The 16,109-nt window shown below is 38.9% G+C and overlaps 1 protein-coding gene across 6 annotated transcripts; it reads right to left on the bottom strand.

The window, feature by feature from the left end:
- Positions 1-1,476: 1,476 nt before the first annotated feature.
- SCML1 (Scm polycomb group protein like 1) lies at positions 1,477-15,577 on the bottom strand. Of its 6 annotated transcripts, none has more exons than XM_016154077.2 (8): positions 15,481-15,577; positions 10,898-11,035; positions 9,610-9,693; positions 9,055-9,132; positions 5,908-6,012; positions 4,987-5,527; positions 4,576-4,724; positions 1,477-3,265 (listed from the first exon to the last, which is right to left on the bottom strand). In XM_016154077.2, the coding sequence occupies exons 2-8, from the start codon at positions 10,925-10,927 to the stop codon at positions 3,116-3,118; spliced, it is 1,137 nt and encodes a 378-aa protein (XP_016009563.2). In that variant the 5' UTR covers positions 10,928-11,035; positions 15,481-15,577; the 3' UTR covers positions 1,477-3,115. The 6 variants fall into 6 exon arrangements, with proteins under 6 accessions (XP_016009563.2, XP_016009560.2, XP_016009564.2 ...); XM_016154074.2 differs by lacking the exon at positions 15,481-15,577 and adding an exon at positions 15,342-15,470; XM_016154078.2 differs by lacking the exon at positions 15,481-15,577 and adding an exon at positions 15,342-15,470 and having other exon boundaries at positions 9,055-9,129.
- Between the last annotated feature and the right edge of the window lie 532 nt (positions 15,578-16,109).

The following is a 16,109-nucleotide window of genomic DNA, read 5'->3' as shown; positions in this document are numbered from 1 at the left end:
GTAAAACTCCTACTGGGACCTGATGTGTTTTGGGTTCCACTTACGTCCTGTGGATCAAAGCAGGATTCAGGCCCAACAAAGGGGCCTTCTGAGAAGCACAAGATTTTGCCTTCAAGTTGCCTCTAGTATAGCAGGGAGCATGGGCAAGCTCGAGCTGTCTGTGCTCACTGGGGAGAGGGGCTTTCAAAGCTCAATTCCATCAAGCTGCTGGACGAAAGAGGGAATACTGGGCGGGAGGGAAGGAAATCTGCCCACCATGATTTCTGAAGATAGGTCCTGGCTTGCACACCCTCCTTCCCCTGGGGACCCCTCATTCTCCGGATCGGCCTCACAGGACTCAGAGATTCAAGCAAGTCCCAGCATCACACTGTACAAACAGCCCCAGAAATGTAACCCTACTTCATCTCCTCAGCCAACTGTGAGTACAGTCCCTTTTAGAGCTTGAAAAAGCAGTGCTCCACCTCCACCCCATTATTGTTCATAGTTGTGATATTTGATTTTTAATTTCTGACGATATTACAGAAGGGCAAGGCTTTTTCATGCCTACGGAGGAGGCCTAGGTTTCAAAGTCTGAGAAGTCCTCAGAATGGAACATGTACTCTAAGACACTCCAAGAAGCAGAAGTCATGCAGATAAAAGCAAACGCTCACGTGACCAGGGGGCCCGAGTTGCACAGTTCTGCTGGCTACAGGGTGTCCACGGATGGACTGAGAGGCAGAGCTAGAGGAAAGATTGTTTTAAAAGCCTGGAGAGTTCACAGGCGGCTAACATATTCTCTGGACTAAAAATTTACAAACCACTGAATGAGTGGTTCTGAATCACCCAAGTCTCAGGCAGCAAATGGACACCCCCATTCTGGTCACTTGAGCATCACCCCTGGGGCCTGTTAGGGCCCGGGTGCCTCCAGGAAGTATAGGACACACTTCTGAGAAGCAACAGCAGGAGGTTTCTGGGCTCCCGGGCACCGAGCAGCAGCTCCTGGGGCAAGTGGGCTGAGGGGTCGGCTACTGAAGGCAACTCGCCCACAACAGGGCCTCTAAGGCCTTTCTACCATGCACGCTGGGGGCAGGGCAGCGAGGCGGGTTGGCTCCTGCCCCCTGGTGGTAAGAGCAGCTGGAACTGCCAGCCAGACACGTGAACCCACGTGGGACTGTATCTGGGAACACGGCCGTTTTCTAGCACACTTGCTCCATCAATAACATCACAAGTAACAAAGGTTTTGAGCACAAATAAAGCTCACTGATTTAACTTCGCACTGTTCCCCCGGGGTCTCGTTTAAGGCCCCTACAAGAGATCAGCCTTTTGCTTCTAGGACTCTGTTTCCCTATAGAATGAGGTCAAGTGTTAAAACTCAAGTATTTGAACACATAAAACCAGAAACTTACCAGAGTGTTTCTTTTTCAACATAACCAATTTACACATTCACATAATGTGGTACAAGCAAGTAAAATCACATATGAGGCTTTGACACAATTGTTGTAGTTATTTAACTTTATTATATTTTAAAATTTGACAACTGTAAAACTTAGTACTTATACAAACACCTGAGGACTGTTCAACGGGGCATAGCATCTTCACACAAACAATTTGAGAGAAGACTAAAAGTATACATTAGATTCTTGTCTTATAACACAAAAGAAATAACATAGATAAAACCACTCTGTAGGTCACATATGCCCAGTAAACAGTTGCTTTTGTTTATAAATATAAAGGACACTTGGTTTTCTAAAATTAAAAGGTATATTCTGGCCCCTGGTGAACATTTTATTGGCATTTATAACGAATGGCTAATACATTTAGCACCAATTCTCATAGCTTATAACGATTACAACAAATGTTATGCAATATAACAATGTAATAAATAACAATAATCATTATGAATGGGTTTTGCTTGAAAGTTCTAATTTTAAAATAAATCCAAAATGACAAATTAGAACTAATGTACCTTCCAAAGATTAGAAGGATAAATGGCTCAGAAAGCAAATTAACTAGAAACGCTGCACAAGACAGAGAACATCCCTGTTTGGAAACCCTGAAGACTGACTGAGCTGAGAGGTACTAGTGACAGCAAATGAAGTGCATATTTTTAATAGAATAAAACATCTCGCTATATATAGACTTAATCTTTATCTCTGTAGAAGTGCAAAGTGCCATTTTAAATTAAAAAAGAAAAGATTTACCTGGGTGTATACTTCTGATAAATAAAACATAAATATGAAACAGTATCCATGAGAGGAATACATCTTTTAAAAGAATACACATCTTTTAAAAATAATACATCTTTTAAAAATAAAATAAAATTAGGTTTCTATGAAAATAAAATAAAAATTCAGACATAGGCATCTTCATAGAGAGATGTGAGCTATAAATATCTAGTTAAATACCCGAGCTTACACAAAATACTTAAAAACTTTTTAAATAATAGATATATAATGGAAAATATTATAATCAGACTCCACCCAAACCACCCTTGTAGTATATCTATTGCATAAAATGACTATTCTATCTTATAATTTATCAAAAAACTGGTACGAATACTTTATGAAATTTTATAAGCTTGCTTTTTTCTTTAAATAGGAACAAATACAACATAGAAATAAATAACAAAAGCAAAATAATTTATATGGATGGCTATTCACTTTCCGGAAACTGGTAGAAGACAAACAGAAGACTACAGTAACAAACAAACTATCTGAGAAAGAGATGGCATCTGCGGTTACATCTTGAAATTCTTGTCTAAGGAAAGCTTCTCGTGGTTTATTCATTAGAGAATTTGCTAATCCCTGATAATCTCCCCTTTGGGATTTAGCTGTTTTGGTTCTATATATAAACGTTAACCGATATCAAAGGTTTTTCTGTTTCCTACATGAAGTATATTTGTAAACTGTATGATAAATAAAAAAAAGATATAAAGAAAAAGCTGCTCATTTGAATATGCTGGTACTAATATGTTCAGTGGTTTCTAAAGAAGTAGACTGGACTGGACTATAGTTTTCAATTCTGGTTATAACATATTTTTAGAGGAACCCTCGACACAACAAAAATTTCTAAGGGTGAAAAAATGATTTTACACCAAGATAGTATTGGTCTCCCCAGAATTAAGCTCAATCTAAATCTACATAAATGATTTTTCAGGGGTCATGATATTTTCCTCTTTAAGCTTTTCGATGTAGTGGCACAACTTCACAGCTGTCCCCAGCTTAAGCCCCATGTACTTTATCATCATGTCGCTGTTGAGTAGTAGCAGAGCCTTCCCATCAATGTCCTACAGAGAGAAGGAAATTACAGTAATTAATAATGTTTTCATATTTTATCAGAATGGCCGTTTCTTTACATATGAGAATATGTAACACCAATTGGAGGGTAGCTCATTCCAGATGTATATTCTCTGAATACACATCTACTTGATGAAAACTATGACACTATTAAACAGTTTTTAACTTTAAAACTACTTTAGCATCATTTGATCATTTGTAAATTTAAATTTTAAGAAAAAGGAAATTAAACCTAATATCTTCAGTGTCCTAAGTGTCTAACTACCTAATTTTAAATACTGAATAAAATACACAGCTATGACAAAAGCAATAAAAACTATGAATGGTAGATGAATTTCAGACAGTTGTTAACTTTCTTAGAAAGGACAGGAATACGAGTATGTCAGCATCAATGCAAACTGTAAATGTGCTATATATTATTGTATTGATGTTGAAAGTTGCTTAGTTATGTGAAGCTAATTAGATGCTAAAACTAATTACTGTTTTTCTTACCATATTGAAAAGGGTATATCAGATATGTGACCAATCATTTTATTCATTAGAAAAACTATAAAAATATGACTTGATAAATAAAAGGAATCCTCCTTAAATTCTTTATTACATTAATTGACCAACCGATGTTACTGAAGTACATTATTTGACTTTCACGAGATCTGGTTTAAAATTAAATTGTATTGAATCATATATAACTGTCTGAAAAGACTGGAAATCCCATATAGTACTGCCTTTGTCAGGCATCTTCTAAACCTTTTCTCCTATGTAAAACTAGAAATTAAAGAAGTTAGAATTTATAAAAGTTTAGTCCATGATGTTATTTTGTAAATGGTGTAAAGGTAACAACATCCCAAATCATCAATAACCACATAGGGTTAACAGAACTAAGCCAAATGGAAAGAGTTGCTGGATTCATCGGGCATCATAACAAGGACACCCTGTCACAGCTTGTGGTCATCCCCTCCTACTCAGAGTCCTGGGCCAAGCAGGGAGCAGGAGGGGAGGAGGATCCTTGTAGCTATTGTTACAAGGAGAAGACACCTGAGAGTGGTCATGCTGAATCATTTTCCCTTGAGAACTTGGAAGATTTGTAATATTTTACATACTTGGGGACCCATTTAAAGCACAGATCCAGCCTCTACCATTTAAGGATCTAACTCTGGACAAAGTAACCTTTCTCACATATGGAAAAATCAGCTGATAGGGTTCCCCTACCATCCACACTAATCAGCATCCAACTGAAGGGCCTGCAGAGAGGTCATTCAAAGGCATTATGGCAGGAAAACCGGGTCAAAAGATACATTACATGTTCCCTGAAGAGGTCGGCGACGGAGTCTGATATCTGAGGATCCATCTGTTTCAGAAACAGGATCACGTCTTCTATGGCCCAGGTTGAAGGATCATCAGGGCCTTGTTTCAGCATACCTTGGTCAATTGGAACTGGTGAAGTTGGAGCTACAATGGGAAAAAAAGACAAATCATACTTAACCTGATCATTATCCTGAAAGAAGAGATGTTAGGTAGGGAGTAATGGTCTCATTCCTGGAACAATCTGCTAAGAATCCCAGGGAGGACCCAGGACTCTAAGTGTAAAATCTAGTGAAAGTTTAGCTAGATAAAGATGATATGAGGATGGCTACCCACGAGCTTGCACCAAGGATGTTGCGGAATGTAGGTTAAACAGTGAGACTTGTGATATGTGTTGTATCATACTCACTGAAGCCAGTAGGTTCGCCGAAAGATGGAGGAGAAATATGGTCAAGGCTTTTATCTTCCAGCAAAGATGGGTAAGTCATCATCTCAGGGTCGTGAGCTGGACTGGATATGCCCTGGTCCAGCGCAGGTGCAGACATTGCTGTGGAAGGCTGGGCAGATAAGAGACTGCTGGTGCTCTGAGCCCCTGGGCTGGAAAAGCAGGGCAAGTTAGGGCAGCTCTGCGTTCCATCATTGGGTGAATAATATGAATAATATGAATTTGTGAAGACAGACTGAATCGATGGACTCTGGCTGAGGCTCAGCTCCTGATCCTGGTACAACGATTCCCGGTCCCGTTCTGGGGAACCCTCTGACCGGTAAGGTGATCCTATACCATGGATCGGAGAATTTGGTGGTCTTGCTACTGGTGAAGTTGGGCTGTAACTTATAGGACGAGATGTTGAAGAAGGAGAAGCAGGAAGCTCCCTCCTCTTTATTTTCTGCAATCTCGTCTTTCTAGAAATCAGGTAACTATGTTTTCTGTATGCATATCCAAATGGCTTCTGAAATGACACAAACCCAGCATAATAAAACAACTATGAGTGAAAAAGGAAATAAGTAAATACATTAATATTTAATTTCTATGCAACATCCATTTCTATTATTGAAGATTAATGTTCTATTTTTATTATATAATTTTTATTCCCCTCTAATTCTACATTTTATACATTATGATTATAAACATAAAAAATACCCATTATTGATACATTTCTTAAACCTAAACTTTAGCATTCTTCCAAAAGAGCTTTAGCCTCTCATCTGCTGCTACAGTAAGTATAGATCAGCCTTGCAATTTCAGTTATTAGTTCTCTCTCACTTCTGACAGGCATCATCAGAAACTAGAAGTTTATTACAGTTGTGAAAATATTTTTATAACACTTACACGAATTTGCCACAGTGATTTCACACGAACACGGTGAATTTTTGAAACTTTTCCATTAATGATATCAAACTTCTTATCCAGGTTTTGAACAGCAGTGTGGATGTCCTATAATAATACAAACTATTAGCAGTTCTATTTCAAAAGAAAAGTAACATAAAAGAAAATCCCAATAAACAAAATTTTGCCTGCCAGGAACAAGAAAGTTCTCAAGCCATCAGAAATTTCTTGTCTTCCACTTGATACCTGGTTACTGGTGACATAAGGAGCCCAACCTCCTATGCATCTACTCCCTGTCATACAGCCATTTTAAGAAGCTTTAATTTCAGAAAGTAAATGTACCACAATTCCTATAACCTATCACATTTATGATGGAGTCATTGTACATCAAAGATGTTATTTTAGGAAAGAAATTTTCTCATCTGCTAAAAGGCCAAGGAGCCTTTTTCCATATGATGGTGACATGAACTAATAGGCAGTGAGCATTCCACTTTGGAAAGAACAGTGAGCCAAATAAAACAGACGTGACTGTTAGCTTCAAAGTATTTTAAAATCATGCAATCAACAATTAACCTTGTAAAGTAGTTGAGTACACTTTCCCTATATGCCAATCAGGTATGTGGCTGATAAAACCTGAGAATTCTTGGAATACACAGAAATTTCATTAGAGGAAAAAAATACACTTAAATAAGAGGCTAGGACCATTTCCTCATTCATTCATTCTAATAAACATTTGAGGGCCTACCACCTGTCAGAACTACTATGCTAGATGCTGGGAACATGCACATTAAGAAAAGAAAAAAAAACAGCTCTTGTCCTAACAAACTCCCATTTTAGCTGGAGAGAGGGACAAGTAAAGAGACGATTTCAACAGAGAAAGTGATTAGCAGCCTGGAGCAGTGGTTCTCAAAGTGTGGACCAGCAACATCAATATCACCTACTAGCTTGTTGGAAATGCAAAATCTCTCACCCCAGACCTAAGGAACTGGTAACTCTGAGAGTGGGGCAGCGATCTTTGGTTTTAAAAGCCTCCCAGGTGATTCTGATGCACGATCAAGCCTGAGACCCACTGGCCTATAGCACTGAGGTAAATAATGCAGGCTCTAGGGGAACACAGTTGAGTTTAAATACTACAGTTCTGCCATATTGTTTATGTGACCTTGGTCAAGTTACTTTACATCTCTATGCTTCAATGTTCTTATGTATAGAATCGGGATGAAAATCTCAGAATTCTCTTGAGGACTAAATGATGTGCTATAGTATTATGTTTATATTAACATAATAAGAATATTACATGTGCTCAATCATCTATTAATATTAATATTATTATGACAACTTTGGCACAGGTAAGAGCAGGCTAAGTATGCACAGAAGACTAAAACCTAACCCAGGTTGGCAGTTGTGGGAGGCTTTTCAGAGAAGGAGATGTCTGTGTTGAGAATTAACAATGAGAAGCTGTTATTCACTAGTTAAAGATACATGGAAGGGCATATAAAACAGAAGGAACAGTACATTCAAAAATACCTGGAGAGAAAACAGGAAATTGAATATTTAGATAGTGAACATAAATGACATTCAAAGAGCTGGGTTATTAAGGGAGGGAGAGAAAGAATGACAGATAAAGAGGGATGGGAGGCTGAAAGAAGACTTTTTTTAAACCATGGGAGAATATGCTGAGAGTGATAGAGACAGAGCCGAAGATATTAGAGAAGGATGACCAAATGAAGGGAGCACAGGGAAAGGGGGTCAGATGCGGAAGCCAGGGAAGAGTTAGCCTTACAGAGGACGACACCTTCCCTATCTGAATGGTCGGGAAGGAGGTCTGGGGCTAAACTTGGCCTGCACCTGGAGGGATGGATCCCAGGCAAGTTTGTTGACTGTGGGGAGAGGAATTGAGACAGAAGAATTTCTGTTCCACACCTTCCATTTTCTCCATTAAAAAAAGAGGTGAGGATTGGGGTGTCTGGAGCTCGTGGAGGATGGGACAGGGAGCTGACTAGAGAGCTGCTGAAGGATTACAGGGCAGCAGATGGGTCTCAGCAGAAATCCCCCCCCTTTGCTTCCCAGCCTGGACAGGGCTGAGGTTCTACTAAAGAGGATACAGGGCTAGGAAAAAAAAGAAAAGATGGAAGTGGTGCACCGTGTGGTCCAGACTGATGAGGAAAGGAGCTGAAGAAAGAGACAGCTAGCACATTAGGAGAAATAGAGTGGGTTCTTTATACCCCATTTCAGGGGTGTGACTCTGGAACCTGAGCATTTCTTAACGTAGTTGCTATACCCCACCCCCCACATCCACATCCTGCACAATTGCTCAGAAGACCCTGGCAGAGCAGTGTCCACCTAGGTCATCATGGATGCTTAAGTGAGGCAAGCCTGGGGCATAGCCCTGCTCAAAATCAGAGCCCCCTCCCTCTCCACTACAGCCCACCCTCTGTACACCCCTCCCCAGAAGACTCAGTATATTCCCTTGAAGCATTGCACTTCTGTTCTCAGTGATAATGATGATAAAGACTCGCAGAAATATTCTTTACTTTTCAAAGTCGCTTACTTTATTCAAGACACTTGATACGTTCAGAAACACTTTTTAGAAAATAAACTTTCATTACCTCTAGAGTATGCAGCTTGCGAAATCCTTGACAATTATATACTTCTATCATTCTCTACCAACATGCTGATTTTTACAAAATCCTCTCAAAACTATGTAAGATATACTCTCGCAAAAACAGTGGTAAGCTGTCATTTTGTTTCAATTGAGATATCTTGAAATGCATTTAGGTACATACTAAACTTCATCCAAATCAGTCACTTTTCTTTAAAGATTTTAAAGGAAAAATTAATTCGATATTGAGCAATCTAGATCAAAAAGACATAACTGCAGCTGACCGGTTAAGGGCTATTTAAAAAAAAAACTATAAAATCTACACATTGCTATTGCAAAATTTTCACCTGGAGATGCTATTCAACTAGAAATTGTTAAAAAAATGATCACAATGGGGTGATAATCATAAATAATTTAATACAGCAAGCTTTCAATTAATTGTATACTTTTTCTTTATATGAGATAAAGAGAATTTCTATTCTCTTCATCCTAATATTTATCTTTACCTTAATATTTTAGAAAGCTACATTTGAGAGACAGAACTTTTGTACCTGGCAATGATTCAGAACATCCTGAATTGTATTTGGTTTCTCTTCGACCACGGATACGTCAGACCGGACACTTTCCTGCTAAGATTATAAGTGATTAATGCTTTACTTCTGTAAGAACCAAACTGAACATTAGGAGGAAAAAACACTTTATATTTATTTAAATTGTTGTTATTTTCACCGACTTTTCAAAGAGTTTCAGAAGTCTTAATCTAAAGCAGAGATGAAGTAAAACTCACATTAATATGAGAATGGACATGATTAATGTTAATTAAGAGAGAAAGTAAGGAAAGAATTTATTATATCAGAAGAACATACATTTAGAATTTTGTACTGAAAATGAATAAACTGGTCGGAATTTCCTGCTATAGAAAGAAAAGAGGGTAGTAAAATGGTTAGATGTCCACTGTCTAATGAAAGGAAGCAATTAAATTCAGGAGAGAGTATTTTCTTGGCTGTGGTTTAGAGGCGTTCTGTAGCATATGAAGAATTTAAATCTTTTCCCTTAAAATTGTTAAATGTTACTATATTTGGCAAATGCCAATTACTATTACTTACATCATTAACACATGTAGGATTTGGTTCATATGCATAAAGAACACTGTTGTTATCATCATCACAAGGAGATAGTCGAGTTCTTACCTAAGGAAGATTTATTAACAAATTAAAAGGAAAGATGGAAGGTAGAACTGAAAGAAAAACTGAGGACTTCAATCTCACCTTCAGGAAGCACCAAAAGCTATTTGTGAGATCAAAGGACCTTTGTGCATTGTAAAGGTTATGACTACAAGAAAAGATGTACCCACAAAACTGTTTCTTCATTAACCCAACTACAGTTAGGACATTATTTCCATTGAGCTGAACCTCCTGTGTACCTCGGGGTAGAAAGCCTAGTTTTCTAGTAACCTGACACCAGAACTGCTGTAAAAAATATATATTTCTAACCACAAAGAACCATGCTACCTGGCTTTTGATATTTTAAATAATCTAACAGTGCCACTCTGTGGATAAAATAGGAAACACTTAAGTGCCTATTTCTTTATAAATTAACTTCTAAATCACCTTAGAATTTTTTTTAAAAGTGACAGGGTATAAATAAATAAACAGTAAATAACCATTAAATTTCATTTAATAACTCTTTATTCTAAGAATTATAAACTATAGGAATAATTTTAAAGTAAACATACTTAGAAGCTATATATGTCTGTTTCAAAAGATGTAATCAAAATAATATGGAACTGCTATAGATTAGGACTTAATAAAAATATACTATCTTATCCTTGCATACTGCCTTATGCTTTTCCAAGTATTTTTATATACTTATGTCAGAAAAAAACGACTTGGTAGGCAATTAACATAATCTCTAAAGATGAAAAACGTTAGGGCTGATAGAAGTTAAGAGAATTGCCTATTCTACTTAAGTGACATTACTATCCACATCCTTATGTAAGTAAAGAAATGTTTTTTCTGCTAAGCCAAATTATATATAGCTTTATAATCTATATTTCTATTTAACTTCAAGGATCAAGAAACATAGCAGAATGTGACAAAAATGTACAAGACCACAACCACATTGAAAAACTGTTTGGCAGGTTCTCATAAAGTCAAAATTCCATCAACCTGTGACCTTACAATTCAACTCCTGAATTGAATAATCCAAAAGAAATGTTAACATCTATTCACACACACCAAAAAAAACCTGTACATGAATGGTCATAGTAGCTTTATAGATCACTGTCAAAACTTATGAACTATACACTTACAATCTCTGAATTTCACTGTGTGAAATTAAATTTTGAAAATAAATGAAAAGAATAAGGACAGATTTTCAATTTGAAATACAAACCACATCAATGTCACTGGAGCAGCTAGACATCTTTGCGCAATGGGAGCAACTTCACTTCCTCGGAGTTTACTGTTAAACTTGCTGGAGGGTTTATTTGTAAAATTGCTTGGTCACTTGTGACTGGTACACCTTCTACTCCTGAAAAATAATGCATAAAAAAGTTACTTTACACACTACCTTAATAAACTTAGTATAGCTATGTTCTCATAGTGCCAACTCAAAATGAACTGGAGTCCTCGTTGAATTTTAGGTAGTAACAAAACAAGAAAATTAACCTTTAAAAATTAAAGGGCTATATTGCCCACAACTAGGAATAGGATTCAAGATCAAACACAGTTCCAAATTGTGAAGTGAATGCTTTTACAATTTAAAGGGTAGAGAGTAAATGCTGAAACAAGAAAACAGGGTTCCTGACAGCTTCTGTAAAGGACTCTCCACAGGCCTTTTACTTAGGGAGGCAGCAGACCTCCAAACATGAGTGAGGAGTCTGTTTCAGCTCGGGCCCCCACCATGCTGTGGGTTGGGCAGATCACTCAAAATCCAGGTGGAAACTAACATGATCTCCACAGTCATTGCAGTGCTAAGATTATGATTGCTTCGGCAGTTCATTTTATATTAAACCTAAAATAAATGTATGTAAAATACAAGCCAAAAAACTTCTGGAATTATGTAGGCTTGGTTATGGTTCTGAGTTTAACTGTGTAAATAGAAAAAGACACAGAATATGATGCGATCATATTCTATCTTGTAGTAGGGATTTGAACCCTGGCCTCACAGTACCAAAAAGGGGTGCATTAATGAGAGCACTAGTTCCCTTTATCCACCTGAACTAGGGCAGTTAATGACAGTCTGAATGAAGGGAGAATTAACTTTCAAGTTAGATATATGCAGGCTAATATTGGACATCTTTAAGCTATAAAATACCTCCAATTTGAGCTATAACTTCAACCAAATCTTACTTTTCTAGACTATGTGTATATTTTTCTGATTATAAGACTAATACAAGCTATAAACAATTAAACTGGTATTTTGAGGCAAAGGAAGAGACTACACAGCAATAAGAATAAATGAGCTATTGCTACACACGAGGATGAATCTCATCACCAGAATGCTGAGTAAAAGCCAGACACACAAGAGAATATAGTATATGATTCAACTTATCTAAAGCTCAAAAACAGGCACAAGTATTCAACAATGGGAGAAGTCTTTCCAAACCAATACCTTTAGATACACCACAGTCACTTTAACAACGTCTTAGTTTTCTACCATGCAGATAGGCCATGATTCATTTAACCAGTCCCTGATTCGTGGATAGCTAAGTTATGTCTAAAGTTCTGCTCTTGCAAAGAACACCAAAGTACAGGTACAACCTTGTAACTGTACATGAACTCTCACAAAATGAGAATATCGAATTAAAGTTTCTTAACTCTAATAGTATTTCTTAGACTCTCACTGTATTTCTAACGATTTTGTTTTATAGTTTATATATGTAATTTTTCATTAAATACGGTTTCACTATAGAAAATTTGGAATATACCATAAGGTACAGATAATATCCAAGAGATTTTACTGCTTACTCTTCCAGGCAATGTTCTAAGCACTTGATGTGTATTAACTCATGTAGTATTCCTGACAACCCCACAGGGAAGCTCTATTATTATTCCCATTTTCCTTAAGAGAAATCTGAGGTAAATAAAGTTTAAATAATTTACCCAGGTCTCATTGCTAGTTAAGTGGTGTAGTCTGGCTCCAGAGTCTATGTGCCTTACTCCTTCCTTATTAAAATCATATGGCATCTCTTCTATAAGCAATAACAAAAAAATCCAAACTCCTATTAAAGCCTACAAGGTCCTTACACAGTTAGGAGCCTCCCCACTTCTCAGAGGTCACCTCTTACCACTTGTCTCCTTGCTCTAAGCCTAAAATTTGACTATCTGGCCTTTTATAGACAAAATTTGCCACCCACTGTTATAAGCTCTCACAATCAGACAATTCTCTACTGGGTTAAATAAAATGCTGCTAAAATTGGCTGCAGCTAGACACAGAAGCAGCAAGCATCGAGTCCACCACTGGACTCCCAACATTTCTACCTCTGAGGCCCATTCACAACTCAACACCAATCTTGCACTTAGAACCTCTCACTCCTGTCATGTCCTCTTGCTCACAATACACTGTCATCTCTTCAGCTGACAGAACCTATTCAACTTCGGGTTGCATCTCCACAAAGCAAAGGTGCTATGTCACCCCATCTGGAAGTGACACTACTTTCCCTACTACCAAAACACTCACACTTTAATGCTTTTAAGGCAATTGTCACACATTGGCTAGTTACACGAGAGGCAACTTCAAAGCTTGGGGCCAGAATACCTGGGTTTGGGTCCTGGCTCCTCCACTTACTAGCTGTGTAACTTTAGACAACTTTCATAACTTCTCTGTGTTTTAAAAAATATGTAAAATGGCAATAATAATACCAACTTCATGGAATTATGAAGATTAAACGAATATATGTCAAGTGCTTAGAAAAACGACTGGCATAGCAAGGACACCCACTGTTGGCTACTATCTTTTTTTTTATTACTTGGGTATTCACAACATTCTCTCAATAGAACTGTTCATCATGGAGCACATACACTACAAATCCTCAGGGTCATAACATGTAATTTTCATTCACGCTGCACCTATACACCGCAGATATGGCAACCATTTATTGTAAATGAATTTAAAGTACCGGGGCATAGTGCAAAGATCTGGGCTTTAAGAAATAAATACTCAAATCTAAGACCAAATTGCAAAAACTGCTATTTTGCTTTAGGCGGGTAATTTATCTTTCTGTACCTCAATTTCTTAACCCCAAAGTTGAAATAATATCTATCTACTTCACAAAGCTGTGAAGACCAATTGGTACAGTTAAGCACTCAGCATGTCTGGTTCATAGCAGGCACAGTATAAATTTTATTTCCCTTTTTACTTCTTCCCATGAGGTAAATAAAGTTTCTGCAACATTTTCTTAGAGCCCGACCATGACTAGATTATGCAAAATTAATTAACATAATTCATTAAATTTCAAATCCTGAAAAAGTAGTTTATTTAAAATGAAGCCCCTTCAGATTTTACCTCAGAAAATCTAAACTCTTGTTAACATAAGAACATAAAGCCGTCTGGTTTTTTAAAGACATTTTTTAAGACACTAGAAACATTTAAAAAACATTTTTTAAAGTCATTTGAAGATTCTGCTCCTAAGGTACAAGGCATTCATTTCCTGTCAACTTATCACAATGATAGGGGATGAAAACGGCATTTCGCCCAAAAACAAACTGCAAGGAATACACAGCAAAACAGGGCAGACTACAACAGCCAGACAACTGTGAAAAAAAAATTTTAAACGAAACTGTACGTCAATACACCGAACAATCACTTTCTAAAACTGCTATCAGGACTCTCAAAAGCAGCCCTTCTACCGTCCGTATCAAACTTGAGATGATTACAAAATCCACCAGATGGGGGACAATGCCGCCCAAACTATCCCGTCGCCCGGCACTGAATGGAGCCCATGTCCTTTATAAAACGCTGTACAGAAAAGTTGTTTGCGAAAACCACGATCTGTAAACATTAAACCAGTTTAAAACCTCAGAGCGGTCCGAATTTGAGGAGAGCCGGGGAGGGGAGAGAGGGAAGCGATCCCCAACAGATTTAGTTATCGAACGACCGTGCTCCACCTACATCTTTATTCTTTCTCGTTTACGAACTTAAAACATCGAGACTATACCATCGAAGCTCCAAAACGACGTTTTAATATCAAAAGATGTTACAAAAAATCGGCTCGCCGACTTATCAATTCTTTAATCTCAAAAATTTTAGTCAGAGAATCTTGGTCTTTCCTCGTCCCTCCCTCCCCTCAACTCCCCCACACACCTCTGCCGACGAAGAGAAAAAGTGAAAAAAAGATCTTGTTCCTAAAAGTCAGCACCAAACTATTCAACAAGTGGCCAAATTTCAAAAGCTCACACGCTCTGGCATCCCAGGAGAGACGGTGGAATCGACCCAACACACCCTGAATCGCCACCCCGAATCACCACAACCGCCACCCCGAACCTCCCCAACCGCCACCCCGAACCTCCCCAACCGCCACCCCGAACCTCCCCAACCGCCACCCCGAACCACCCCAACCGCCACCCCCGAACCTCCCCAACCGCCACCCCCGAACCTCCCCAACCGCCACCCCGAACCACCCAAACCACCCGAAAATCCCAACCCACGCCACAGCAGCGCTGCAGTGTGGACTTGTTCTTTCAGAAGATCAAATCTTTCTCTTCCCTCAAGGCAAATTCACTCCCCCCGCCTCAGAGTTCCCAAACCATTAAAATCAAAACGCTCCTCAACTGCTGCTTGCCCTCACGCAAGACAAGAAAGCTCAAGGAGAAGAAAAGTATGTCGCTGGTTAAACCTTTTTTGGCGACAGATTCTGTCAGAACGGCCTCCGGAGGACACGGGAACCCGCTAGCGGCTTCCCGTCTCTCCGAGCAGCGACCGTTACAACTGCTGCGACCGTTAGAACCGTTGGAGGTTTTTAACGGTCTTCGCACCGGAAGTCGAGTAGGAACACGTGACGCGGAAGCCGGGAGCCCCACGCACGCTAAGGACGAATGCACGCATCAGGGACCACCCGTGGAACTCAGGTTCCCACGCGAGCGCCGAATACCGACCAATCCCGAGGGCGCATGCGCAACCTTTGGAGCGCGGGACGTTGCTAGGGAAACAGCTAAGGGGCGGGGCTTTGCTTTCCACTGCGCAGCGGCAGTGCTGGCCTCGCGGGTTTCTCGTCGCGGAAGCTGGTGGGGCGGGAAGCGGACGCTAGAGCACAGGCGCAAGCCTTCCAGTGTCACGCGTGGGTTATTTGAAACTTTTTAAAAATGTAATTCCGCTCCTCCTCCTCCAATCACGCAACACAGACGTTGATTTTTATTGGATCCCTGGTGTACACGTCAGTTTTGGAATTTGAAGGGTCAGAACGGTGGGGGCCTTAGCGATTGACCTCATTAATCTTGGTTTGGTACAAACAGGGAAAGTTATTTTAAAAAGTTGTTATCTTGGGGGAGAGAGAGACCCTAGATCCAGATTTGCTGTATATGAACCGTAATCCTAACACTTAGTTGCTCTATGGCTTTGGGCAAGTTAAGTAACGTCTCTGTGTTTCACTTTCCCCATCTGTAAA

The sequence above is a fragment of the Rousettus aegyptiacus genome, unplaced genomic scaffold (assembly GCF_014176215.1).
Source record: "Rousettus aegyptiacus isolate mRouAeg1 unplaced genomic scaffold, mRouAeg1.p scaffold_m13_p_9, whole genome shotgun sequence".
NCBI lineage: Eukaryota > Metazoa > Chordata > Mammalia > Chiroptera > Pteropodidae > Rousettus > Rousettus aegyptiacus.
This window is presented reverse-complemented; position numbering and strand designations above follow the sequence as displayed.

Coding starts and splice junctions, on each gene's coding strand:
- SCML1 (XM_016154077.2), bottom strand. CDS start 10,927: ATGTCTAGCTGCTCCAGTGACATTGATGTG. Junction 9,133..9,609: donor ATCCTACATGTGTTAATGAT/GTAAGTAATAGT, acceptor TTATAATCTTAG/CAGGAAAGTGTCCGGTCTGA. Junction 4,725..4,986: donor CGGCGAACCTACTGGCTTCA/GTGAGTATGATA, acceptor TTCCCATTGTAG/CTCCAACTTCACCAGTTCCA.